Raw genomic sequence first — 26,881 nt, forward strand, 5'->3', positions numbered from 1 at the left:
ACTTGTATTCATTGATTCTATTTTGTAACTTATCGCTGACTGTCCAGCTCCTCTTGTTGTAAACCACCTCGAACTACCATGGCTTTGGTGGTATATAAGAAAATAAATTATTATTATTATCTCCTTACGAGAGGCATAGAAGGATATGGGTGACTAAAAATTTCCGCCAGGTAGACACCTGGCAGGGCCTCCGCGTGTGCGGATTGCCGGACTTGATGGACCGAAGGTCTGATCCGGAGATGGTGCTTCTTATGTTCTTATATGATTTCAGTCTCTACCTGCTGGTAGCAGTGAGGCATATTACCCATTCGTAAGACTATACCAGTCTACCAAGCGATACAGAAAAAATGAATTCTTAAAAAGATTCATCTAGTGCAGGGATGTCAAAGTCTCTCCTCGAGGGTCGCAATCCAGTCGGGTTTTCAGGATTTCCCTAATGAATATGTATAAGATCTATCAGCATACAATAAAAGCAGTGCATGCAAATAGATCTCATGCATATTCAATGAGGAAATCCTAAAAACCCAACTGGATTGCGGCCCTCGAGAAGGGACTTTGACACCCCTGATCTAGTGAGATAAAAATCATGCTGGTTGGTTAAAGCAGTATCTCGCAAACTTTCCAGTCGATGGCACACTAAATTCAGTGCCCCGGCTAGAAGGAACCCGGAAGTGCATGGAGGCCCATTTGGCCGCAACTCATTTTGGTGGAGGGATCCTGGAGGTGCGGGAAGAGGAGGAGGGACGCCGGCCACGAGGAGAGTCATCTGCGCCGGCTGACTGCCTAAAGGATGTGGCTCTCGCTGCGAGGCAGTCAGCTGGCGTGGACAACTCTCCTCCGTGCCAGTGTGTCATGGCACACCTGAAATGTCAGGTGTACCGTGTCACACAGTTTGAGATACACTGGGTAAGAGAGAGAGAGAGAGAGAGAGAAGTACATGCACAAGTGCACACATTTTATAAAACATACCTTTTTCACCATTGTGATCTCAGTAGAATCGAGTTTCATTTTTTTGGCTTCTGGACCATCTTCTAATTCTTGATTCACTTTGTTAACTTTCATCTTTTCTCTGAAGAGGTTAAAGGAGGACATCAAAAAACAGCTTAAAAGACAGCTCAGCGGTAGGTCAAAGAAGAGCGACCAAGATGATAAGGATAAAGAGGTTGGGGCTCTTTAACTTGGAAAAGAGATGGCTGAGGGGGCAGATATGATTGAAGGCTACAAAATCCTGAGTGGTGTAGAACAGGTGGATCCTCAAATAAAGGTCAACCAAAGCACAGTTAAACATATGAAGTTCTCTTATGGTTACAAAGTGGTAGTAGATCTATTTCATGGATCAAAAACCTTCACACCCTATAGCCCAAAATTACTGGCCTTCTTTTAACATTTATTTGCTAACTTTTTTTTCTTTGTTTTGACAAGTTCCTGGAGGAAAAGTCCATACTCTGCTATTGAGACAGACATGGGGGAAACCATTGCTTGCTCCTGGGCTAGATGGACATTGGTCTGACCCAGTAAGGTTGTTGTTATGTAGGTCAAACTATTAGCATAATTACCATCAGGTGACCAATGACCACAGTTTCAAGTTTTTCATTACTATAGAAACTAAAAGGTTCTGTCCATCCAGTCAGCTTGCTTGATCAACCGCAGAAGCAGGGAATTTACTTACTCAACAAACTCATGGTCGCCTAGGTTTGCGAACATATAGCCATGGTAGCCAAAGACGTCACCGGCAAAGAATTTGATAGCTTTCTTGTGGCATATGTGATCAAGCTTCATCAGAATGTCTCGGGGGCAGCTGGTTAAACATACCTAGAAGGGGGCAAACAAAACACCTGGTGATGTTAAATATGTATATTTAAAAAAAAAAAATAAAAGCCATGCACTCATTAGAAACGTCTGCCACAACGCAGCCAACTAACTCATTCCAACGCTGTCATCTAAGGTATGTTCTAACCCTTCCCTCGGCCACTCTTATTCACAAGTATTCTTCCTTTGCTAACTACAACTATTTTGGGATCTTGACATCTTGCCAGGAATGGGAGAGGGAGGCAAAGAGACGGGAAAGCGGAAAGGAAGATGAAGTAGTAAGATTACTTTTATTAAAGATAGAATTATTTATTTGGATCTCTATCCCGTTCTCCCTGGAGCTCAGAACAGTTTACAATTGACATTCACAGTTAAATACAGGACAAAATTTACAGGCATTTGTAGAGAGGCAGGTGAGAAGAGGGGGAACAAAGGGAGCATGGGAAGTGAGGAGGGTTGAGAGAGAGGGAGTGGGAGATTAAGGAAGGGGAGCAAGGAGGGGGCTGTCCGTTAGGACTGTTCAGTTGAAGAGATGGGTCTTCAGCCTTTTCCGGAAGGTCATCAGCGAGTCTTGGGATCTTATCTGGGCAAGCAACTGGTTCCAAAGTCGGGGGATGAAGTGGCTATAGGAACGTTTATGAGCTGTTTCCATTTGGAGGGATCCTCCTGCAGGGATGTATAGTCATTTCTCGGCCTCAGAGCGGAGTGGACAGGCGGGAGGGAGTATATTGAGAGAGTTTGGATGTGATGTAGGCAGGGACAATGAGGTGGAATGTCTTGTAGGCTATAATAAGGGCCTTGAACACACAGCATTTGTTAACTGGTAGCTAATGTTCTGCCTGGAGGGCTGGGGAGGTGGGGTTGTGGTAATCCAGGTCAAGTAGGAGGCAGATCGCTGAGTTCTGGACTGCGCTGGAGGCGCTTGAGCTCCTTGACAGTGATTCCATTGAAGATGGAGTTATAATAGTCCATCCTGGAGAGCACATAGGCATAGAGGAGTTGGGCTAGGTCAGGTTTAGTGATATACGGTTTGATCCTTTTTAGCTGACACAGATAGTAGAAGGAGATAGAGACCACTTGGGAGATATGAGCTGAGAGGGACAGGTGGCCATCCAGTACCACCCCAAGACTGCGCACTTCGGCCGATAAGAGTGTAGAATCCCAGGATAGTATTGGGCAGGTGAAATTAGTGTTCTTCTTTCTGATCCAAAGTAGCTCAGTTTTGGTAGCATTCAGTCTGTCATCCAGTTCTTCATGTCAGTGAGGCAGTGTTGAAGGATGGTGAGGTGAGTAGATCGGTCTTTACCTAGCGGGAAGAGAAGCTGAATGTCATCCGCATAGGAGTGGATTTTGATGTGGTATTTTTGGCCGATGTTGATAACTGGCCTGATGTATATTTTGTATATATGTATTGATGTATATATATATTTTGTTGATGTCTGAAAGGGATGGACCCTGCTTTGTGTTAAATTTTAAAGTATTACAATATAATTTATTTCAAGAGGAAACAGAAAGAGCTCTATCATATCTCCCCTGAACTGTCTCTTCTCCAGGCTGAAGCCTTTCCTCAAAGGGAAGTCGTCCCATCCCTTTTATCATTTTTGTCCTCCTTTGCTGTACTTTTTCTAATTCTGCTATATCTTTGAGATGTGGTGACCAAAATTGCACACAGTATTTGAGGTGATAATATAAGCTCTTTGAGGCAGGGATAACAGAATTCTTGTTATTAGTTTTTAAGACTCTTCATACTGGCATCCCTCAGTTTTTGACACCTTATTTAATGCTCTATGTCCGCACTTGAGCTTTACATTCCAGTCAACAATATCTACTGAAGGTCCTGTTCCTTTAAACCATTCTATCTCATATATTTTGGGAGCTGATGTTTAGTGTAGCAGAACCTATGTTATGAAATGCCTTTCTCATGTACGGAGATCTCCCTCTCAACCTTTAAAGGATTGTTAAAGACTTGCTCATTTCAGCTAGCTTTTAAACACCTGATTTAGGTTTGCTGACATTAGAGAATGACACAGTAATCCGTTCCCACTATAAACCGCAGTAAATCCGCAGAAATTTCATCCATTTACTGCCGGTGCAGTAAAAAGCTCTGATTCCACAGCTCCCCCCTCATGGCTCCAGGAATCCTTTCCCTCTCAGGAGTCCTGAGCGAAACAAATGTTGCTGTTTGATTGCCCTCCCTGCACCCACCTCCTCATGGGTCCGGTGGGCTCCAGCGCCACCCTCCCTACCGTCACTAACGGGTCTGGCAGCTCCAGCCCTCCCCCCTCGCTCGCGGGTCTGGTGACTCCAGCCGGCTTCCCTCCCTCTCTGCCGCGCGACGCCTTCCCTCTGCTGGGCTCCTCCTTATGATGCAACTTCTTTTCGCAAAGAGAGGAAATTGCGTCATAAAGAGCCTGGCAGAGGGAAGGCTGCAAGCACTGTCGAACAGGCCTGTGTGGAGATCAGCTTGCTCTTCTACAAGGAGTGTCCCAGCGGCAGGGAGGGAGGAAAGCTGGCCGGAGTCAGATCAGCAAGATGGAGCCTTAGGCCCAAGGAAGAGAGAGAACAAGGCAAGACAAAGCAGATGCTGGAGGAAAGGGCACAGGAGAGGGAGCAAAGCTTGCTACTCTGTTGTTTTGCCATTGTATTTCTTTTTCCTATCTGTGACATTCATGGAATGTAAACTGCTTTGATGACTGAGAGAAGTTAAGTAAACCTTGCTCTCCGTGAAGCCCTTAAACTATGAGCTCTGAAGCACTTACAGCATCAAACTGAGTGAAGAATGTTTCCTCTTTGTTGGCAATGTCCTGGGTGTCCACTTTCACCTCCACCATGGGGTTCAGATTTTGAGCACGTGCCAGAGAAGCCTCAGCCCGATTGCAATTCATATATCCAGTAGGGATGAGGAACTGAGCTCTGGTATCTTCTTCAGAAACCTGCAGATTTAATACACGGCACTCCGATTACTGAAGATACAAAATCCAAAGGAGTCCATCAAACTTCAATATCAATTCTATAAACGTGCATATGACAAAGTGTTTGGGTTCATTTGGGTTTTTTTCTCAATTTTTGGACATTTGTCTTACTGTTCCACACATTCAATTTAATAAAATTTGAAGTGCATTAATCAATTTTGCCTACAAAATAATATTTATTTATTTACTTAACTGCCTTTATGAAGAGATTCACCCAATGTGGTGTACAGCAGGTATAATTCAATATAAAACTTACTAGTTTGCCAAACAGTAGTAAAAAGGCCAAATATAAACCTAAGTACAATGAATGAGGTAAAGTCAAGATCAGTAAATCGAAACTTATTAACAGGACCACCATGAAAGAGAAGTGGTGGAGAGCTGGAACGCTCTTCCGGAGTCTGTTGTAGGGGAAAACACCCTCCACTGGACAAGTTCCTGCTAAACTGGGACGAACACAGGTGAGGCTGGACTCATTTTAGAGCACTGGTCTTTGACCTGGGGGCTGCCGCGTGAGCGGACTGCTGGGCAAGATGGACCACTGGTCTGACCCAGCAGCGGCAATTCTTAAGATTGAAGGCAAATTAGCTAATAAGGTGACGACGCGCTTGGAACATTTTGCTTGTAATGATTCTCCATTATCAAGATCAACAATTGGCCAGTGGTGGTAAGCAGCTAGCAAGCTTGAACTACCCCAGGATATTCAGTGGTCATACCTAACATAAGAACATAAGCAGTGCCTCTGCTGGGTCTTATTCTACAGCGTGGGAGCCAACCAATAAAACGTACTGTGCATGTAGGACTAGTTGTAGTCAGTCTTACTTTCAGATTAGCTCATCTCCGATGCAGAAAAGGGTTCTCGGGGGCTTTGACCAACTGTGGTAGCAGCCACCAAGAATCCTATACAAATGCAATACCAGGAACTCAATAGAATTAAACTAAGCACTCTGTATAATGCACAGCAAGAACGCCCATCTCCTACTGTGCAAACTTTTCTGGTAGGTCTGGAGCTGTTCGAGACGTCCCTCATAGGAGTGGTTTGCTTTAATTTGAGCAGTTGCGTGCCTGTTATGTGCGTGTCCAACGCCTGACAGCTGCGTCTCAAACTGACGTGTAACAAAAAAGAAATTCCAAATTTCCTTGTTTTTTTTGGAACAGGTTTTTTTGGCCCTTGTTGTTACTTACTGAATCTCTGTGATCATTACAGTCAGAAACCTCCTTACAAACATTGAAATATTTCCTTTAAAACATATTTATTTCAAAAAGCATTTAATATTTAGCCATCTACAGTCCGCTGTACCAGTGATTGGGGCAAGGAAGCGCAGCAGCCAAGAGACACAATTTAATTTCTGGTCTTTTCTCTTTGAATATTTTAACTCCTCCTTTACACCTATGAACTATATTATTGTTCACTACTTTTGACAGTTTTTCCTAAAGTGATTTATCCAATAAACTGAATCTTCAACCATAAAAAAGATCACTTCTGACGCATCAGAGGAAAGGTCCTGCTGGGGCTGGCCGAAAGCAGCCTGCTTTGAGAGAGGGGGTTCGCAGCTCAGGACACCGCCTGCTTCTGCCACTACAGGAGGGAGTTGGGATTTACGGCTCAGGATCACTGGTGCTTCAGGGCAGGAGGGAAGGTGGTTGGGGAAATTGAGACTATATTAGACAAGGTTTCTAACACATTCTCAATTAACCAGAAAAACAGTTATCCAGTATCCAACAATCCCCGTAAGTGCTGGATAGCCGAGATTCTACGTGTTCACAGTGTGGAAGCAGAGTGGGCATGAACAAGGTGGAGAGGGTGGTTGTGCACGGGGAGGGTGCCTTTGTACGAAATGTGCTTTTGTGGGGAAGAGGCTGGCTGTGGACGTATCCCTTGGGGTGTCAAAGTCCCTTCTCAAGGGCCTCAATCCAGTCGGGTTTTCAGGATGTCCCCAATGAATATGCATGAGATCTATTTGCATGCACTGCTTTCATTGTATACTAATAGATCTCATGCATATTCATTGAGGACATCCTGAAAACCCGACTGGATTCTGGCCCTCGAGGAGGGACTTTGTACTTCTAATGCAGGGGTGTCAAAGGGAACACGCTCCATATTACCTTCTTTCCCTTGCTCTCTGCCTTCCCCCTCATCTCTCTTCCCACCAGATTTAGCAGCATAAAGAAACTGTACTTGCCCTCACGTCTTCAACGCCAGCCACTGTTGCTACCCATCTTTAGGTGACAGGTCTAGACTCACCACCCCGTCTTTCACGTCCCTATATAGAAATATGTTTGAACAAGCACAAACATTGCCCCCTGCTCGACACAGAAATGGGCTGACCTTTAACAATATGAAACATGTTTAGAGTTGGGGGTCTTACGGAAGGAAACCACAGAATTTTAGCAGCAGTAACGTTTCCCACCTGCTGATGATCCAACATGGTCAATCCTTTAATTCCTGCCAAGATAAGGTTTTTAGCTACTTCTGCTCCCAAGCCTTTCATGCCAACCAGCAGAACTCTGGAGGCACGGAGCCTACGACACAAAAATCAAAATGTCAATAGTAGAGGAACTCCCTGGGTCAAGAAAGTCAGACTTACGTAAGACTCTTCCTTAAGAACCAGGGCTCTGCCTCTCTCTTCCTTTGCAAATGCGCCCCTCACCATTCTGGGTACCAAATTCGTGCCTCCCTCCTCCCAGCCCCACCTCTCTTGAAACGAAAAAGCTGTGAGTAGCGTCTCCACCACATGGCCTGTGGCTGACCCAGAAGCTTTCCATTCCCAGCATGCCCCGCGCCTCCCTTCCTCAGCCTTCTATTCCCACCATGTCCCGTGCTTCTCTTCCTCAGCCTTCTATTCCCAGCATGCCCTGCGCCTCCCTTCTTCAGCCTTCCATTCCCAGCATGCCCCAGCCCTCCCTTCCATTCCCAGCATGCCCCACGCCTCCCTTCCTCAGCCTTCCATTCCCAGCCCTCCCTTCCTCAGCCTTCCATTCCCAGCATGCCCCGCGCCTCCCTTCCTCAGCCTTCCATTCCTAGCATGCCCCGCGCCTCACTTCTTCAGCCTTCCATTCCCAGCATGCCCCGCGCCTCCCTTCCTCAGCCTTCCATTCCCAGCATGCCCCGCGCCTCCCTTCCTCAGTCTTCCATTCCCAGCATGCCCCGCGCCTCCCTCCTCAGCCTTCCATTCCCAGTCCTCCCTTCCTCAGCCTTCCATTCCCAGCATGCCCCGCGCCTCCCTCCTCAGCCTTCCATTCCCAGCATGCCCCATGCCTCCCTTCCTCAGCCTTCCATTCCCAGCATGCCCCGCGCCTCCCTTCCTCAGCCTTCCATTCCCAGCATGCCCCGCGCCTCCCTTCCTCAGTCTTCCATTCCCAGCATGCCCCGCGCCTCCCTTCCTCAGCCTTCCATTCCCAGCATGCCCTGCGCCTCCCTTCCTCAGCCTTCCATTCCCAGCATGCCCCGCGCCTCCCTTCCTCAGTCTTCCATTCCCAGCATGCCCCGCGCCTCCCTTCTTCAGCCTTCCATTCTCAGCCCTCCCTTCCTCAGCCTTCCATTCCCAGCATGCCCCGCGCTTCCCTCCTCAGCCTCCCATTCCCAGCATGCCCTGTGCCTCCCTTCCTCAGCCTTCCAATCCCAGCATGCCCCGCGCCTCCCTTCCTCAGTCTTCCATTCCCAGCATGCCCCGCGCCTCCCTTCCTCAGCCTTCCATTCCCAGCATGCCCCGCGCCTCCCTTCCTCAGCCTGCCCGGTCCCGTCGCCCGTTCGGCCAGCGGCCCTCCCCTTCTCTCCCCCGTAGCATCACCGTTTCTGCGCCTCCAGGCCCCAGAGCCGGATCTGCCGGTCGTACTGCGCCGCCTCCTCCTCGCTGATCGCCGCCTCTTCCTTCTCCACCATTCTGCAACCCCTTCCGACGATCTCGCGGCCGGCCCGCGCGCTCTCCCGACGTCAGCACGCTACGGCGGGAGGCGGAGCATCGGGTCACGTGACGGCCGCGAAAGCTTCGCGCTCGCTGCTGAGGGGGGGAGGGGAGGATTGCGTTCAGCCTCTAACCCCGCCCCCTCGGAGAAAACTCCTCCCACTCCACCCTGGGCCATCTGGGTTCACATCCATTAATCGAGAAATAAAATAAAGTTATAGAGCAGAAGGATAAAATGCCATTTTCTCTAAACATTCTGGCTATAAAATGAATAATGTGGCCCCTCAGTTTACAAAGTTATGAAATCGATGGGTTTTTAGCCATTTCCTAAAGGACATCAGAGCTTCCGCCGATCCGCACGCGGAGGCCCAGCCAGGTGGTCCCTAGTGGAACCCTCGACGCGCCTGGCAAGGACATGATGGGCTTAGCCGTTGCTCCATTTCACCTGCCTGACAAGAGAAAGTTCTGGAAAAATCTCTCAGAACGACAAGGTTGGATGGTTGGGAAAAGCAATACATATGGCCCCGAGGAAGTTCTAGTTTAGGGAGAGGAAAACGGTGACAAGAAGCGTGGGAGGAACAGAGAGGATCTATTAAGAGTAAATATTGAACTAAGGCCAGGAGGAGCCAAACCAAACAAGCACATTGAAATCAGAGTCTAGCTTCAAAAGGCAACTGTCTAGAATGGATGTTCTGTAGGAGCCTCAATCTCTAGTGGAGCTTTTTAGGAGATCCCAGATATATTCTCTTCTCCTTCCCCTCCCCCAAGAGCTGCCTCTACCGATCCCTAGCATTCCAAGCGGGCAAATGGAACAAATGCCTCATCTCCAATTCCCCCCACTATCAAACATTCAGGAAGTTAACGAAAACCTACCTTTTTGACAAATTCCTCTGATTTATCCTACCTCTCCCCCCCAGACACTTACCGCCTCATGTAACGCCGCGTTATCGAACCTATAGCAGATGTAACTACTCTGAACAAAATAACTTCACCGTATATTTATTGTCTAGAATGTAAAGGTAACTTGACCGAATATGTATCGTCTAAAATGTAAATGTAACATTAACGAAATTGTAACTTCGCTGTAAATGTACAGTCTCTTCATCTGTTAACCGCATAGAACTTCCATGGTAATGCGGTATATAAGAATAAAGTTATTATTACTATTATATTACAATAATCTAGTATGGACAGCACAGACGATTGTACCTGTAATCTAAATGATGTACTATCAAAAAATTTTCTTATCGTCCGAAAATTAGAAAATTAGTGTGGTCTTCCAGAGTTAAATGGCGGTCCAAAATAACACCCCCAAATTTTATCAAAGCACATATTAGAAAAGTTTGACCATTCAGATGTAGTTCTTTTTCTTTTATATTATCTGAAGGACTAGCCAGAAAAAATTTTGATTTTTCCGGATTCAATTTAACTTTTGCCCTCTTTGTCCATTGCTCAATATGATATAGTAATGAGGAAATTCAGTTTGTTACCTCCCCTGTAAAAGCCATAAGTGGGATTACTATAGTAATATCATCAGCGTACATGAAGAATTTGACTCCCAGACTATGTAGCAATCTTCCCAATGGGACTAAATAGATATTGAATACAGTAGGTGATAACAGAGAGCCCTGGGATACCCCACAAGAATTGCACCAGGAAAGAAATAACTTTCTTCACTAAACACTTAATAGCTTCTTATTCTTAGAAAACCCACAAACCAATTCCAAACTTTTCCTGAATGTCGTATTGAATCTAAACAACCCAAGTCTCCCCTCCCCCCGCCCATGGAGAAGAACCACCAGAACCCCAGAGCCTCTGCAGAGGACACAAGCGAGGGAAAAGGCGATTCCTCTCTCTCTCACACACTCAACGCAATGCATCCTGGGAGGGAGTTCGAAGACCTCCCAGCAAAGCAGCCAACTTTTCCAAATGGATTGGGCTGCTCAACTCCACACCAATTCCCAAGTCCATAGAAAGAAAAGTCAAAGCTGGGGGCTGGTGGACACGTGGGTAGGACCAGCACTGCAAGTCCCAACCCCAACCCATTACCATACTTGAGCCATCAATGCCTTCCACTCCACCCTGGGCCATCTCTACAACCCAAGTCTCTCCCCCCCCCCTCCATGTAGAAGAACCACCAGAACCCAGGGCCTCTGCAGAGGGCACAAGCAAGGGAAAAGGCGATTCCTCTCTCGCACACTCAATGCAATGCATCCTAGGAGGGAGTTCAAAGACCTTTCACCAAACGCACCAACATGAAGTCTGCCAATCAAGTGGAGCAGGCTTTGTCCAAGGCAAGACAAATCATGGGTTGCATACGAAGGGGTTTCGTAAGGCGGAAGTCATTATGCCATTGTATAGATCCATGGTGAGGCCCCACCTGGAATACTGTGTGCAATTCTGGAGGCCGCATTATCGCAAGGATGTGCTGAGACTGGAGTCGGTGCAGAGAATGGCCACCTGGATGGTCTCGGGACTCAAGGATCTTCCATACGAAGAACGGCTTGACAAATTACAGCTATACTCGCTCGAGGAGCGCAGAGAGAAGGGGGACATGATCGAGATGTTCAAGTATCTTGCAGGCTGCATCGAGGCGGAGGAAGATATCTTCTTTTTCAAGGGTCCCACGACAACAAGAGAGCATCCATGGAAAATCAGGGGCGGGAAACTACGAGGGGACATCAGAAAATTATTTTTCACTGAAAGGGTGGTTGATCGCTGGAATAGTCTTCCACTACAGGTGATTGAGGCCAGTAACATGCCTGATTTTAAGGCCAAATGGGATCGGCACATGGGATCTATTCACAGGGCAAAGGTAGGGGAGGGACACTAGGGTGGGCAGACTACATGGGCCGTGGCCCTTATCTGCCATCTATTTCTATGTTTCTATGTAACTTTTCCAAATGGATTGGGCTGCTCAACTCCACACAAATTCCCAAGTTCATAGAAAGAAAAGTCAAGGCTGGGGGCTGGTGGACACGTGGCTACAAGTAGCACTGCAAGTCCCAACAGTCTCTCTCCAACCCCAACTCATTACCACACTCTACCATTCTGCTCCCAACTTAGCAACACCACACTCGAGCCATCAATGCCTTCCACTCCACCCTGGGCCATCTCTACAACCCAAGTCTACCCCCCTCTCAACCAGGCCTCAATAGTGCTGCCTAATTAAATTCAGACTTACTGATTCAGTGACCCTCACCCCCCATCCCAGTGAGACCTGACATACCGCAGAGCCCTCCTAAAGCAGTGGCAATGGCAGTGGCGTTCTAAAAGGGCTGCTTTGCAGCCTTCGCTGGAGCCTTCCTTCTGCTATGTCACTGATGGCACGGCAGAGAGAAGCCCTAGCACTGCAGGCCTTGGAGATATGTCAGTCTCATAGTGGAAGGGTCAGTAGGGTGCTACTGTACATGGGGATGGGTGGGAGAAAGGAGAGAGGAAAAGTTGGGGTAGAGGAGAGGAAGAAAGAAATGAAACAGGTAGAAAGGGGTGAGAGGGAGAAATCCTTCATATTGTGGAAGGGGGGGGGGGAACATGCATGGAGAAGATACATAGGGTGGAGGCCAGGGAGAGTTGGTGCATAGAGAGAGAAAGAAATGTTGCACATGATAATGGAGTAGAGGAAAAGATACATACTGCATGGAGGGGAATACAGAGGTTTGACCAGGGCACAAGGCAGAGAGAGAGATGGGAAAGAAGCAAATGTTGGATATGGCAGTAGAAGATACATAAAAATAATTTTATTTTCTATTTTGTGATTACAGTAATATGTCAGATTTGAAATGTATATCCTGCCAGAGCTGGTGTTAGACAACGAGCATGAGCTAGGACCTAACCTAACAGAGATGTTAACAAGACTAAGAATGTTATAAAGCCTCTGTATCAAATCCATGCTGCGACCTCATTTGGAGTATTGCATTCAATTCTGGTCTCCTTATCTCAAGAAAGATATAGTGGCGCTAGAAGGTTAAAAAAAGAGCGACCAAGATGTTAAAGGAGATGGAACTCCTCTCATATGAGGAAAGATTAAAATGGTTAGGGCTCTTCAGCTTGGAAAAGAGATGGCTGAGGGGAGATATGATTGAAGTCTACAAAATCCTGAGTGGAGTAGAACGGGTACAAGTGGATCGATTTTTCACTCTATCAAAAATGACAAAGACTAAGGGACACTCGAAGTTACAGGGAAATACTTTTAAAACCAGTTGGAGGAAATTTTTTTTCACTCAGAGAATAGTTAAGCTCTGGAACGCGTTGCCAGAGGTTGTGGTAAGAGCAGATAGTGTAGCTGGTTTTAAGAAAGGTTTGGACAATTTCCTGGAGGAAAAGTCCATAGTCTGTTATTGAGAAAGACACGGGGGAAGCCACTACTTTCCCTGGGTCAGTAGCATGGAATGTTGCTACTTTTTAGGTTTTTGTCAGGTCCTAGTAACCTGAATTCGCTAACATTGGTCTGACCCTGTAAGGCTATTATGTTCTTATTTTTGTTTATATCACAGTTCCAGGGTGGGGTGGGTGGAAAGACTATGATATAAACCTGCCAGGACATTTGAAAAAAATGCCTCATTGGGCAGGAAAATCAAATTGAAAAATCAGTAAGCTAAATCGAATCAAAATTTTTTTTTCCTGAATCGGGCAGCACTAGTTTTCAATAGTCCTTCTTCTCTGCCTAACCTGTACATGCCATACACTCTTCTCTTAGACAACCCCTCACCTTTCTCAGTCCTGCCTCACCTCCTCCCAACTTCTTATTGTTTATCCCTCACTTCTGTTTGCAGAAGGCGGGCTGTTCTGTGTTCACGGCTGAAGCGCCAGGAGCGGGACTGCAGAAGACAAACGTGAATAGGGATGGAGGAGTAATATATCCTGATCGATTTTCAGAGGGTTGTGTTCATGATGAGCTAGCTAAAATAAAAGGTAGACAAGGCGATGGGGCCGGATGGTGTACATCCGATGGTTCTGAAGGAACTTAGGGAAGTTGTGGTTGCTCTGCTGACTGACATTTTCAATGAGTCTCTAGAGCCGGGAGTGGTACCGGAGGACTACAGAAGGGCGGATGTGGTCCCTCTCCACAAAGGTGGAAGTAAGGAAGAACTATAGAATTACAGGCCAGTAAGTCTGACTTCTGTGGTAAGCAAATTAATGGAAACACTTTTAAATCAGAAAATGGTGATAGGAAAGAGGGATTTTTGATGCCTAGCTAGGAGAGGGAGAATATGAGCTGGAAGTAAGATGGTGAACCGTGGCGGCTGGTGGGGCTTTCAGTGCTCCTGCTGTGCTTTGTCATCTAAGGACAGCCTGGCCACCATGCTTTCACTTCCTTTATATGGACTTGGCAATTTGAGGTGAGGTGAGCACTCCCAATCATTTTGAAAGTCATGCCTTCATCCCTTCAGAGGTCATCTGATCGGTTTGGAGACCTTTTTGGCACTTGGTCATCTAGCCCCAAATGTCAAAATTGTGCCCTGGACATTTTCTAAAATGTTAGATTATTCCAGAAAAATGTCCACCCAAGTCATGCCTCCAACAAGATCCCTTCAGATATAGATCACTGCAGGCAACCACCTTAGAAATCCGTCTAAAAAATGGGTTTTGAAAATAGCCATTTGGAAGGTTTGGCAAGATAAATGTCCATCTGCCCCTTTATGCCACTTTTTGGATTTTTTTTTTTTTCTTTTGAAAATGAGCCCCTTAGTATGTTTTGATTCTATATAGGCATTTTCTAAAGGATCATTCATATGGTTTGAAAACCGAGCTGGAGATTCATTTGCTCTTATTATTCATCTATTGAAAACTTCACACAATTGATTGTTTTAAATTATCAATTCTGGTGGGTGATATCAGTTTATATCTGAGATTTTTAATTAATTGGAATATTTAATTATATTAGAAGAAAGCTGCTGGGATATTTTTCTGTCTTTCTCTGTTGGACAGAAGCCTGTAGTTCTGTTAGTTTGTGTGGATTTTGCAGGAGTTTGGCCATAAATTTCAGGCTTGGGCTGCACAAAGAACACTTTGGCATAGGCCACTGGCAGGTAGGGCCCGCTTGGTCATTGGCCTTTTACGGGCCAAAGATTGATGGGCGGGTTTCCTTGGCAGTAGGCCCAGAAGTGTGGGGATCACCGATGAGATAAGGAGTATGAAGGGATACGTATCATGAACCTTGCTAATTTTCCTTAGGATATGTTGTTTAAAGCTGTAAAGCTAGGTCCTGTTTGTATTTCCTTCTTTGAAGAGAGTACAAGGACATTTATGTTTGAACAGAGATGTTGTGAAGTGAATTCAATTGTTTTTATAAGCCGTATTTGCAAACAGATTTAGTTAAGAAGTTTTGCTGGTCAAGGCTTTTTCTGACCTTTTGGACTCCAATCTCCAGCTAGAAAAAATGCTGATGTCTTTAAAGTTTCAAGTGACCTGTGTCCATATATGGTTTGTGTTTACATCACATGCTGACACGTGCTGACAAAACTGATTCATTTAGAAGATATAAAAGATGTGGAGCTCATAATAAAATTTGGACATGTTTTGGAAGATGATTTCTGGTCTTTAAGATATGTCCCCAGGTACCTGACTTCCAAATGACAGAGACAGAGAAAGTATGGGGCAGGAATTGGGACCTAAGCCTTTTCAGAGTAGAGAATGACACGGTGACAAAATTCATCACCGTTCCCGTCCCCGCGGATAACCACGGGAAATAATCCCATGTCATTTTTTAGTGTCTTTTTCATCCTCAGTCCTTCTACACCAGCATTCTTCAAAGCAAAGCTTGAGGATCAGTGGTTGTGGCTATTCATACTCTGATTCTTCCCTCTCTCCTTAAAGAATGACATGAAGATGGTTTACCACGGTTATCCGCGGGGACGGGGACGGTGATGAATTTTGTCACTGTGTCATTCTCTAGACTAAGGAGGAATATGATGGCCAGGTCTTCTTACCTTGCTGGAGCCTAAAGCAACATGCTGTTCCTGGCCCTTTATGGGTCGAAGGTCAGTGGGCGGGACTCCTTGGTGGTAGGCCTGGAAGTGTGGTGGTGAGGGATCTCAAATGGATTAGGAGGGACGTGATGGCCAGGTCTTCCTCCTTTCCTTGCTGGTTCCTGAAGCGGCATGCTGTTCCTGGCCCTTTAAGTGCCAAAGATCAGTGGGCAGGATTCTTGGCAGTACTAGGTACGTGGGATCTCTCGAAGAACCATGGGGTGGAGGGAGATGTACATAGATGGATCAGAAACTGGTTGGCGGGTAGGAAACAGAGGGTGGGAGTGAAGGGCCACTACTCGGACTGGAGGAGGGTCACGAGTGGTGTCCCGCAGGGCTCGGTGCTTGGGCCGTTGCTATTTAATATATTCATAAATGATCTAGAAACAGGGACGAAGTATGAGATAATAAAATTTGCGGACGACACCAAACTATTTAGTGGAGCTCGGACTAAAGAGGACTGCGAAGAATTGCAAAGAGACTTGAACAAACTAGGGGAATGGGCGATGAGATGGCAGATGAAGTTCAACGTTGAGAAATGTAAAGTACTACATGTGGGAAGCAGAAACCCGAGGTGCAGCTATACGATGGGAGGGATATTACTGAAGGAGAGTACCCAAGAAAGGGACTTGGGGGTAATGGTGGACATGATAATGAAGCCGACGGCACAGTGCGCAGCGGCCGCTAAGAAGGCAAATAGAATGCTAGGCATAATCAAGAAGGGTATTACAACCAGAACGAAAGAAGTTATCCTGCCGTTGTATCGGGCGATGGTGCGTCCTCATCTGGAGTACTGCGTCCAATATTGGTCGCCGTACCTTAAGAAAGATATGGCGTTACTCGAGAGGGTTCAGAGAAGAGCGACACGTCTGATAAAAGGAATAGAAAACCTTTCATACGCTGAGAGATTAGAAAAACTGGGACTCTTTTCCCTGGAGAAGAGGAGACTTAGAGGGAATATGATAGAGACTTACAAGATCATGAAAGGCGTAGAGAGAGACAGATTCTTCAAACTTTCGAATAATAAAAGAACAAGAGGGCACTCAGAAAAGTTGAAAGGGGACAGATTCAGAACGAATGCTAGGAAGTTCTTCTTTACCCAACGTGTGGTGGATACCTGGAATGCGCTTCCAGAGGACGTAATAGGGCAGAGTACAGTACTGGGGGTTCAAGAAAGGATTGGACAATTTCCTGCTGGAAAAGGGGATAGAGGGGTATAGATAGAGGATTACAGTCCAGGTCCTGGACCTGTTGGGCCACCGTGTGTGCGGATTGCTGGGCACGATGGACCTCGGGTCTGACCCAGCGGAGGCACTGCTTATGTTCTTATGGTTACTGTGGATGGGCCATTTGGCCTTTATCTGCCGTCATGTTTCCTTTTTCTCTGTTCAAGGTGGCTACTTGAAGCTATCCCAGAGGTAGGTAACTGCTGTGCAATCCTTATTAGAAGACAGAAAGGAAAAGGGGGTGGGCTAATGGGAAAGTCAGTAACAGCTAAAGAGAAGAATATTTTTACTGAAAGCAACACACATCTAAGCTTTTTTTCCCTTTTAAGACACACAAAAAGAAGAGGTGTGTGTGTTGTGTAAATATTGCATCTATTATAGCAAGAGAAATAAATTGGAAATCTTATTGCATTATCATTTCCTGAGGACTTGATTATACAGAATTAGTGAGCCCATCCCCACCAGTGCTTTCACTATAAAGTAGATTGTGATTGGGGGGGGGGGGGATTCAGTTAGTCATATACATTTTACCATTACATTTTGCCAATTAAGGGCTTCGTTTATGAAACCACAATGTCCAGTAATTCCCTATAGACGTCAGAGCTATTACCTCTTTGTAAAGCGGGGGTGGGGTGGGGGAAGAGAGGATAAGTTAGGTGCAAAATTGGCTGTGTAAATTCAGGCTGAAAAATTATTACTTCAAGACAAAAGTGTTGGTTAAGCTTTCCAAGTTTATTTAACATTTGATATACCGCATTGGCAAAACATCTATGCGGTTTACATTTAATTATAATAATAGTTTATGTAAAAAAGAAAAAAAATAAATTAAATAAGAAATAGAACTACTAGAGATTAAAAGCTGGTTATGTGCTGTTGAATTCTAAATTGACGGCTGTGAAGTGGCCTCCTGGGGATGATCCCTGGCAGCCAACTGTCAAGTCTTTTCTCTTGCCTGACAAAACGAACATACAGAATTATAGAGGCAAAAACAGCGACATCAGCCAGGTTAGCTAACAATAAAGGGACTTTGATTAATAGATAAGAGACAGAACAGCCAAACATACTGTATGTACTTGAATATAAACCAAGATTTTTGGGCCGTGAACTCGCGGTAGCCATTCAGCTTGCGGCAACTCTACACGGGCAGGAGTGAATGAATGTCGCACCTGCCGTGGTTCACTACTGGACCACCAGGGAGACTAAAACTACACGGGGGAGGCGGGAGGGAGGTAAAAATTCTTAGAATCAGCTGGAAAAGGCCCAGTGGAGTCCTCCAAGTCATCGGGAGGGAGGGGGAACAGGGTTCAGAGACTGGCATTGGAGTGAGTGAGTGAGTGAGGGGGCTGGATGCAGAGTCTGGCAGAGCAACGAGGGAGGGGGAACAGGATGCAGAGCCTGGCAAGGCACTGCACTTCAATATTAACCCCCCAGTTTATATTCGAGTCAACCTTTTTTCCTCCTTTTTTTTTGGGGGGGGGGGGGAAGGTTACCTTGATTTATATTCGGGTCGGTTTAGATTCAAGTGTATAAGGTAACTATAGTTTATAGTTTATTATTTCTTTTTTTAAAATTTATTTATAACATTTTGAAATTAATTACAAGGACAAATCTTGTTAAGGAAATACAGAAGTAAATTGTAAGAAGAATAAAAATAACATGAAAAGAAAATTGCATCTTTCTTAGACCCCAACAGCGACCTTGAAGGTGGGCTCAAGGAAAATAATGAGATTATCAATTTTCAAATATAATTAAACAAGAATGGCATAACAGGATATCTCGCTATCACAGGACTGTCCAAGTCCGGTCCTTGAGATCTACTGGCAGGCCAGGTTTTCTGGATATCCACAATGAATATGCATGAGAGAGATTTGCATACCAAGAAGGCAGTGCAGACAAATCTCTCTCATGCATATTCATTGTGGATATCCAGGAAACTTGGCCTGCCAGTAGATCTCGAGGACCGGACTTGAACAGCCCTGCGCTATCATATTTAGCTGTTCTGTAACATTAGATCAGGGGTCCCCAAAGTCCCTCCTTGAGGGCTGAATCCAGTCGGGTTTTCAGGATTTCCCCAATGAATATACATGAGATCTATATGCATGCACTGCTTTCAATGCATATTCATTGGGGAAATCCTGAAAACCTGACTGGATTTGGCCCTCGAGGAGGGACTTTGGGGACCCCTGACTTAGATACTTCAAGTTACCAGCCTCTTCATATCTATAAATGCTTTTAGTTGTTCTGGGGTAAAGAATACATATTTTAAACCTAAGGGCTCCTTTTACTAAGGTGCGCTAGCGTTTTTAACGCACGCAGGATATTACTGTGCACTACGCAGCTGGCGTTAAGGTCCAGCGCGGGAGGCAATTCAGCACGTGCTATTCCACGTGTTAATGCCCTAACGCAGCTTAGTAAAAGGAGCCCTAAATATTTTACCAAGCACTTACAAGGATAGGACAATAGGAAGGAAGCTCCCAAAGAGATCACGTCTGCAAGAAACAATTTTTGATGATCTTGGGTTTGTCTAGTCACGTCTGGAAATATCCAGACTTTTTTACCATTCTATAACTTCTGAGAATTCTGAAAACAACAACCTAAAGACATCCTGCTCAAATACAAGGGACACCAATAGGGGTCGCTCTTTTGGAATTTTCCAATATTTAAAGGGAATTCATTTCAATTCTTTTGTAAATTCTCTGAAGTGGCTCCCATTTCTTTTTTCACCAGCAAATAATAGATACGGTTAATAGGAAAACCTAAGATGTCAATCAAATATTTTCTAAGCAACTCAATAGGCGTCACACTCGGGGCTCCTTTTACTAAGCTGCAATAGAGTTTGTAGCGCACGCTAAACCCACGCTACGCGGCTAGAACTAACGCCAGCTCAATGCTGCCGTTAGCATCTAGCACGCACCAAAACCGCTATCGCAGCTTAGTAAAAGGAGCCCTCAGAGATTTAGGAAAATTCAAAAGTCTTAAATTCAATCTATGGTTGTAATTCTCAAGTTGTCCAATCTTCGAATTTTTTCTTTTATTAATCCAATTGTTACTTCTTGTAGTTTATCAGTTCTGTCTGTAACATTCTTCATCTATAGAGAAAATTCATCCCTTGTCCCATCCAGGATTTGTAGTAGAATGTTATGGTCCACCAAGTCGAATGCAGCGGTAAGGTCTAGTTGTATGAGCATCATTTTTTTTTCCTGTGCTGAGATGTTGTCTGGCTGTGTCCAAGAGAGATCCTAGTAGTGTTTCCATGCTGAAGTTGTTTCTGAAGCCGGATTGTGTGGGATGGAGTATGTTATAAGAACATAAGCATTGCCTCTGCTGGGTCAGACCAGGGGTCCATCGTGCCCGGCAGTCCGCTCCCGCGGCGGCCCTCCAGGTCCATGACCTGAAAGTTTTCCCTACCTAACCTAAAATGTCCATACCCTATTCGCTCAATGTCCTGTAAGGTAAACCTCTATCTGTACCCTGTTATCCCCTTCGCTTCCAGGAAGTCATCCAGTCCATTTTTGAACCCCAGAATTGTACTCTGTCTTATCACCTCCCCGGGAAGCACGTTCCAGGTGTCTACCACCCGTTGAGTGAAGAAGAACTTCCTTGCATTCGTTATGAATCTGTCTCCTCTCAGTTTTTCTGAATGACCTCTTGTTTTAGTTGTCCCTACTAGTCTAAAGAATCTGTCCCTCTCCACCTTCTCTATGCCTTTCATGATTTTATAAGTCTCTATCATGTCCCCTCTCAGTCTCCGCTTTTCCAGGGTAAAGAGCCCCAGCCTGTCTAACCGTTCGGCATATGAAAGGTTCTCCATACCCTTTATCATCCTCGTTGCTCTCCTCTGGACCCTCTCGAGTATTGCCATGTCCTTCTTGAGGTATGGCGACCAGTATTGGACGCAATATTCCAGATGTGGGCGCACCATTGCTCGATACAGTGGCAGGATAACTTCCTTCGTTCTGGTAGTGATACCTTTTTTGATAATGCCCAACATTCTGCTCGCTTTTTTTGAGGCCGCTGCACATTGCGCCGCCGGCTTCATTGTGTTATCCACCAATACCCCCAGATCTTTTTCTTGGCTGCCTTCCCCGAGTACCCTCCCTCCCATCGTATAGCTGTACATGGAGTTCCCCTTCCCTATGTGCAAGACCTTACATTTCTCCACATTGAAGCTCATCTGCCATTTTTTTGCCCACTCACTCAGTTTGTTCAGGTCGCTCTGCAGTTCTATGCATTCCTCAACAGTTCTGACTCTGCTGGAGAGTTTTGTGTCATCCGCGAACTTAATAACTTCGCACTTCGTCCCCGTTTCTAGATCATTAATAAATATATTGAACAGCAGTGGTCCCAGCACTGACCCTTGTGGAACACCACTTGTGACCCCTATCCAGTCAGAGTAGTGCCCCTTTACTCCTACCCTCTGCTTCCTGCCCGCCAGCCAATTTTTGAACCATCTGTGCACGTCCCCTTCCACCCCGTGACTCCACAGTTTCTTCAGTAGGCGTTCATGGGGCACCTTGTCGAAGGCTTTTTGGAAATCTCAAAACATTCAGAAAAGAAATCAAAACCCTGCTTTTCAAAAAATTCATCCAAATATCTTAACCCCTCCTCTTTTACCTCCAGAAGATTCACCTACCTTCAGATAACCTTCCCCCAAATTACCCACCTTAACACCTTCCAATTAAACAAATACCATCAATAGATTGTAACCTACCCTCTCTAACTGCATTCCATATGTATTTTTCATACAGTTCTTCACTGTCAGTTTAATTTCCATCCTATAAGTTCACATAGAATTTTTCTTTTTTCAACCATCTTTATTTTCTCTTCTTTATTAATTTCCAGGTACTTTAGTTAGATTGTGAGCCTTCGGGACAGTAAGGGAATTGTTAAGTACCTTCTTACTTCTCATTTATAATCTTAATGTATATTTTCTTCAAACCGCTTAGAACCTAACGGATGTAGCGGTATATAAGAAATAAATTACATTACATTACATTACATCTAGATATACGATGTCTACGGGGTCACCTTGGTCCAATTGTTTACTTATCCCCTCAAAGAAATACAGTAGATTCGTCTGGCATGATCGGCCTTTACAGAAACCATGCTGTCTTGATCTCATCAGATTATGTTTTCCTATATGCTCATTGATACCTTCCCTGATCAGTGATTCGGCCATCTTCCCCGGAACAGAGGTTAAGCTCACCGGTCTGTAGTTTCCCAGGTCGCCTCTCGATCCTTTTTTGAAGATCAGTGTAACATTCGCTATCTTCCAGTCCTCCGGGATTACCCCTGTTCTCAAGGACAGGTTGCAAATATGCCGTAGTAACTCTGCTGTTTCATATCTGAGCTCTTTCAGTATTCTTGGGTGGATCCCGTCTGGGCCCGGAGCTTTGTCAGTTTTTAATCTATCTATCTGCCTGAGAACGTCTTCGAGGGTTACCTCCATGCATGATAATTTCCCCTCTTGATCTCCCCTGAAGATTTTTTCCGGTTCTGGCACACTGGATGTGTCTTCTATTGTAAAGACCGACGAGAAGAACTTGTTTAGCCTACCAGCCACCTCTTTTTCCTCTTTCACCACTCCCTTCCGGTCACCCTCATCCAGGGGTCCCACCTCCTCCCTCGCTGGCTGTTTCCCTTTCACATATCGGAAAAATGGTTTGAAATTTCTTGCTTCCTTGGCCAGTCTCTCCTCATACTCTTTCTTGGCTTTCCTGACTACTCGGTGACATTCTTTTTGATGCTTCCTATGCTCTCTCCAATTTCCTTCGGTTTTGTCTTTTTTCCACATCCGAAATGATTTTTTCTTGTCTCCTATCACTTTCTTTACTTCACTGGTTATCCATGCAGGGTCCTTAGTCTGATTCTTTTTGGATCCTTTCCTAAATCTTGGTATATATAGGTTTTGCGCCTTGTTTACTGTATCCTTGAATAGGGACCAAGCTTGCTCCACAGTCCGAGTTTCCTTGGAGCTGTTTCTGAGCTTCTTTCTCACCATTTGTCTCATGGCATCATAGTTCCCTTTCTTGAAGTTAAACGTTGTTGCCTTGGTTCTCTTTCCCTTAGGTAATCCTACTTGCACTTTGAACTGAATCATGTTGTGGTCACTGGTTCCTAGTGGTCCCACGACCTCCACACCCTTTGCGGGTCCTTTCAGCCCATTGAGGATCAGATCCAGAATCGCTGATCCTCTTGTTGGTGCCTCGACAAGTTGTTCCATGAAGCAGTCCTGAACAGCTTCCAGGAACTCCGTTTCCCTTGCACATTTTGAATTTCCAAGACACCAGTCTATCCCAGGATAGTTGAAATCTCCCATAACTATGGTGTTTGGGTTCTTGCATTCCCTTCTCAGCTCGGCTACCATTTCTGTATCCTCAGCTTCAGTTTGCCCAGGTGGACGGTAGAACAGTTCCATCTTTATCTCGGATCCGTTGCTTCCTGGCATTTTGACCCACAATGACTCCAGTTGGGCATTTGTCGCTGCTGTGTCCACAGTGGTTGAGTGAATGGTGTCCCTTATGTATAGTGCTATTCCTCCTCCTTTCTGGTAAGTCCTGTCTTTTCGGTAGAGTTTGTATCCTGGCAGTACTATGTCCCATTTGTTTTCCTCATTCCACCATGTTTCCGTGATCCCTATGATGTCTAGTCTCTCATTATTGGCCATGACTTCTAGTTCCCCCATTTTGTTCTTTAGACTCCTTGCATTAGTATACATGCCGTTCAAGTCCTGGCATTTTTCCTTCCTCGCTATTTTCCCTTGCATTTCATTCTTCATTATGTCCCCTTCCTGACCTGCCAACTCCTGAGTATTGTCTCTTTTGTCTTCTCTTTGTGGTAGATTCCTATTGCCTTCCCCTTGTGGCGTGTTCCTATTGTCCTCCTCTTGTTCCTTCACATCATCCAGTCCCATTTTGACTTCCCCTTGTAGTATGTTCATCCTGTCCCCCTCTCGCTTCATCTGACTCCCTTGTTTGTTCACAGTCTGTTGCTTGCCACTTGTGTCTTCCCCCTCAGTACCATCGCTGGATACTGTTTCCCGAACCGTCGATACCAGGTCGACTGTCGGCGTTCCCCTTCTACTTAGTTTAAAGCTTGCTCTATCGCTCTTCTGACGTTATTTGCTAGTTGTCTAGTTCCCGCCTTGCTCAGGTGTAGACCATCCTTCTTGAAGAGCTTGTTCTTTCCCCAGAACGTTGTCCAGTTCCTCACGAAGAGAAAACCCTCTTCCTCACACCATCTTCTCATCCATGCATTAATTGATTGTAGCTCCGTCTGCCTCTTCGTTTCTGCCCTCGGTACCGGCAGGATCTCTGAGAAGGCTATCCTCTGGGTCCTCATCTTCAGTTTCCTTCCTAAGATCTTGAACTGTTCAGTCAGTGCATTCTTGCTATAGTCTCTCCTGGTGACATCGTTCGTCCCGACGTGGACTATCACTGTTGTCTCTTCCATCTCTGCTCCTTCCAGGATTCTTTCAATCTTGTCAACGATGTCCTTCGTTCTTGCTCCTGGGAGAGAGGTCACTAGCCGATCCTCTCTCCCTCCTGCTATGTGACTGTCAACGTGCCTCAGGATTGAGTCTCCCACCAGGATTGCAGATTTCCCTTCTTTCAGCCTCCGTTTCGGTCGCAGGTCTGTGTCCTTGGTGCTCTTCGTTTCTTCCAACAAGGTTCCTCCGTGGGTATCTTCTACCTTGGTGTCAGAAGTTTCTTGTCCTCTGCTCTGTGTGTCTTCATCATTTCCGTGCTCCTGTTCTTCCACTTTCCTGTAGGCATCCTCGATGAACTTCTCGAGCTCCCTGACTTGTTCCTCGATGCACCTCTCTCTCATGGGGTCTTCGGCTGTCTGGAAGTTATGGTTTTCTAGGTAATTGGAGAGGAATTTGGCAACTAGTCCTTCTATTATTTTGACGTAGAGTGGAATAGAGGCAATGGGTCTGTAGTTGGCTGTTTGGTCTATCGGTCCTTTGGGGTCTTTGAGGATCGGGGTGATGATGATTTCACTGAGGTTGGTAGGGTAGTGGCCGTTTATTAGCGAGATTTGTATCCAGTTTAGAAGAAGAGCGTGGAATTTTGTGCTGGATATTTTTAGGAGATATGGTGGACAGTTGTTGAGGTCACAGGATGCATGGCTGTACTTTTTGTAGTATTTGTTGAATTCAGGCCATTGTATGTTGGAGAATTGAGACCATATTCTATCTGCTGCAGTAGAATCTATCTATGGGGAGAATTGTGAATTCATTAGGATGGGTATAGGTGTCATTGAGGGTAGCTCTTGCATTGGTAATTTTATTTTGGAAGTGTTCTGCTAATAGAGTGGCTGAGGGAGGGTAGTATTATTAGTGGTCAGGTAGGGTTTGGTGTCGGTTAGGGTTTTTAGAATTTGGAATAGTTTTTTGGTGTCTTGTGTTTCAATGCCTATTAGGTTGGTGTAGTGTGCTTTTCTCTTGTCCTTGTGGCACTGCCGGTGCCGGTTTGAACGATGGCCCCTGATCAGTGCTCAGAATAGACCGCGCTGGACATGCCTCCAGAAGATGCTGGAAGTCCTGCTGGTTCTTATGCAGTAAGGAAGAACAAAACAGTCAGGAACAATAAAGTTTCAAATATCCCTGAGTCTCAATTTATTGAGTTCATAGCCCCTCACCGGGGTTAGTCCATTTATTTCATGAACAACAAAAACATGAAAAGAATAACCGGGCTGTAAAACGAAAGCCCACACCTTCCTTACAGGTATTAAAAGGTAAGTACTGTAACAGTATATAATAGTCCAGTCCTAATAAGCCTGCAGTCCCAAGCAAGGCAGGAATAAGACTGATGCACTCTCTCAGTTGTATGAAAGTGTTCCAATTAGGCCTGGCTTGCAACAGGCCTGTCCCAACCAACTCAAAAGGCAGTTGGTGGGGGAGGGGAGTAGCTGAATCCACTTCTTCAATAAGCTTGTCACAAATGGCCCCACAATCCCACCCAAGGATCTTGTGTGGATTCTCCCCTATCTACTTCCCCTGCACACAGTCCACCATGCAGTCCCGAAGCAGCCGCAAAAAGGCTAAAAGTAAAAAGCTCACAAACAAATTAAACCTGGCTTTAATGCTACCAGATCTAGGCACCTTTACAGCCGTGAGCTCAGCACTGCTCATCAGGCTTCAAACAGGTGCATACAGGTTTCCCAAAACCAGAAAAGAAAAGTTCACCACAATTAAGCACAGGCAAAAAGTAAAGTCATAGTACTCAACTCTCATCCATTGCTGATGCTTCTGGTTCCATGGCAGTGTCCATAAACTCCATGGGCTCCGGGTTAGCTAGCTGGCTGGCTTCAGGAACAGGGGCTGCTTCCACCATTTCAATATCCTGGTTTCTCTGAGACTCAGAAGACCCGTCCTGAGAACCTCCTTCCTGGGCTGACCCAGGGTAGACTAACTTGGTCTTTCTCAGGGCTGCTTCTAAAGCATTGAGGCGACCCCACCCTGTTCTGAAAGGGGGAAGGGCAGCCTGTAGCTTTTGCTGAGGTTTCTCCTGAGCTCTAATCAGGCCCAGCAGCTGTGAATTACCTGAGCTTGTGGTTTTGCTCTTAGGCTGTTCCTTGGTAAAAGGCACCTCCCTCTGTTCCAGGCTGTTCTCCCCATGGTTTTATAACATGGGGTTTAAATGGGAATTCAGAGCCTTCTTTTCTATTAGTGTCTAACCTGTCACATTGATTAGCCCTCTTCAAGGCAAGGCCAGGGTTAGGAGGAGCCTTCCCTGGCACAAGCCGAGCTTTAGGGCTAGGGTTGTGACATCCTTTAATTGTGATTTGTATTGTTTGTTGATTTTTTTCCAGGCGGATTTTGTATGATCCGAGTTCGATTTTCTCTCTAGTCGTTTACATTATCTTTTGAGTTGTAGCAGTTCGGAGTCGAACCATTTATCTGATCTCCTGCTGGGTCTGGATTTGGTTTGCAGTGGGGCTAAATCATCAAGGGTGTTGGAGCAAAACCTTTCACAATGTAAGATGAAGTCCTCAGG

The 26,881-nt window shown here is 45.6% G+C and overlaps 1 protein-coding gene across 1 annotated transcript in view; it reads right to left on the reverse strand.

Moving 5' to 3' along the window:
* The window catches only part of SAE1 (SUMO1 activating enzyme subunit 1), a 41,149-nt gene extending 32,389 nt beyond the window's left edge, over positions 1–8,760 (reverse strand). The window contains exons 1-5 of the mRNA XM_033934705.1: positions 8,570–8,760; positions 7,190–7,301; positions 4,569–4,742; positions 1,670–1,812; positions 970–1,069 (exon numbers count right to left, since the gene is read on the reverse strand). Of these exons, the coding sequence (XP_033790596.1) occupies positions 970–1,069; positions 1,670–1,812; positions 4,569–4,742; positions 7,190–7,301; positions 8,570–8,661 (621 nt within the window). The 5' untranslated portion in view covers positions 8,662–8,760. The remainder of the gene's footprint in view (positions 1–969; positions 1,070–1,669; positions 1,813–4,568; positions 4,743–7,189; positions 7,302–8,569) is intronic.
* Positions 8,761–26,881: the final 18,121 nt, after the last annotated feature.

Source organism: Geotrypetes seraphini, chromosome 2, assembly GCF_902459505.1.
Source record: "Geotrypetes seraphini chromosome 2, aGeoSer1.1, whole genome shotgun sequence".
In the NCBI taxonomy this organism is placed as follows: domain Eukaryota; kingdom Metazoa; phylum Chordata; class Amphibia; order Gymnophiona; family Dermophiidae; genus Geotrypetes; species Geotrypetes seraphini.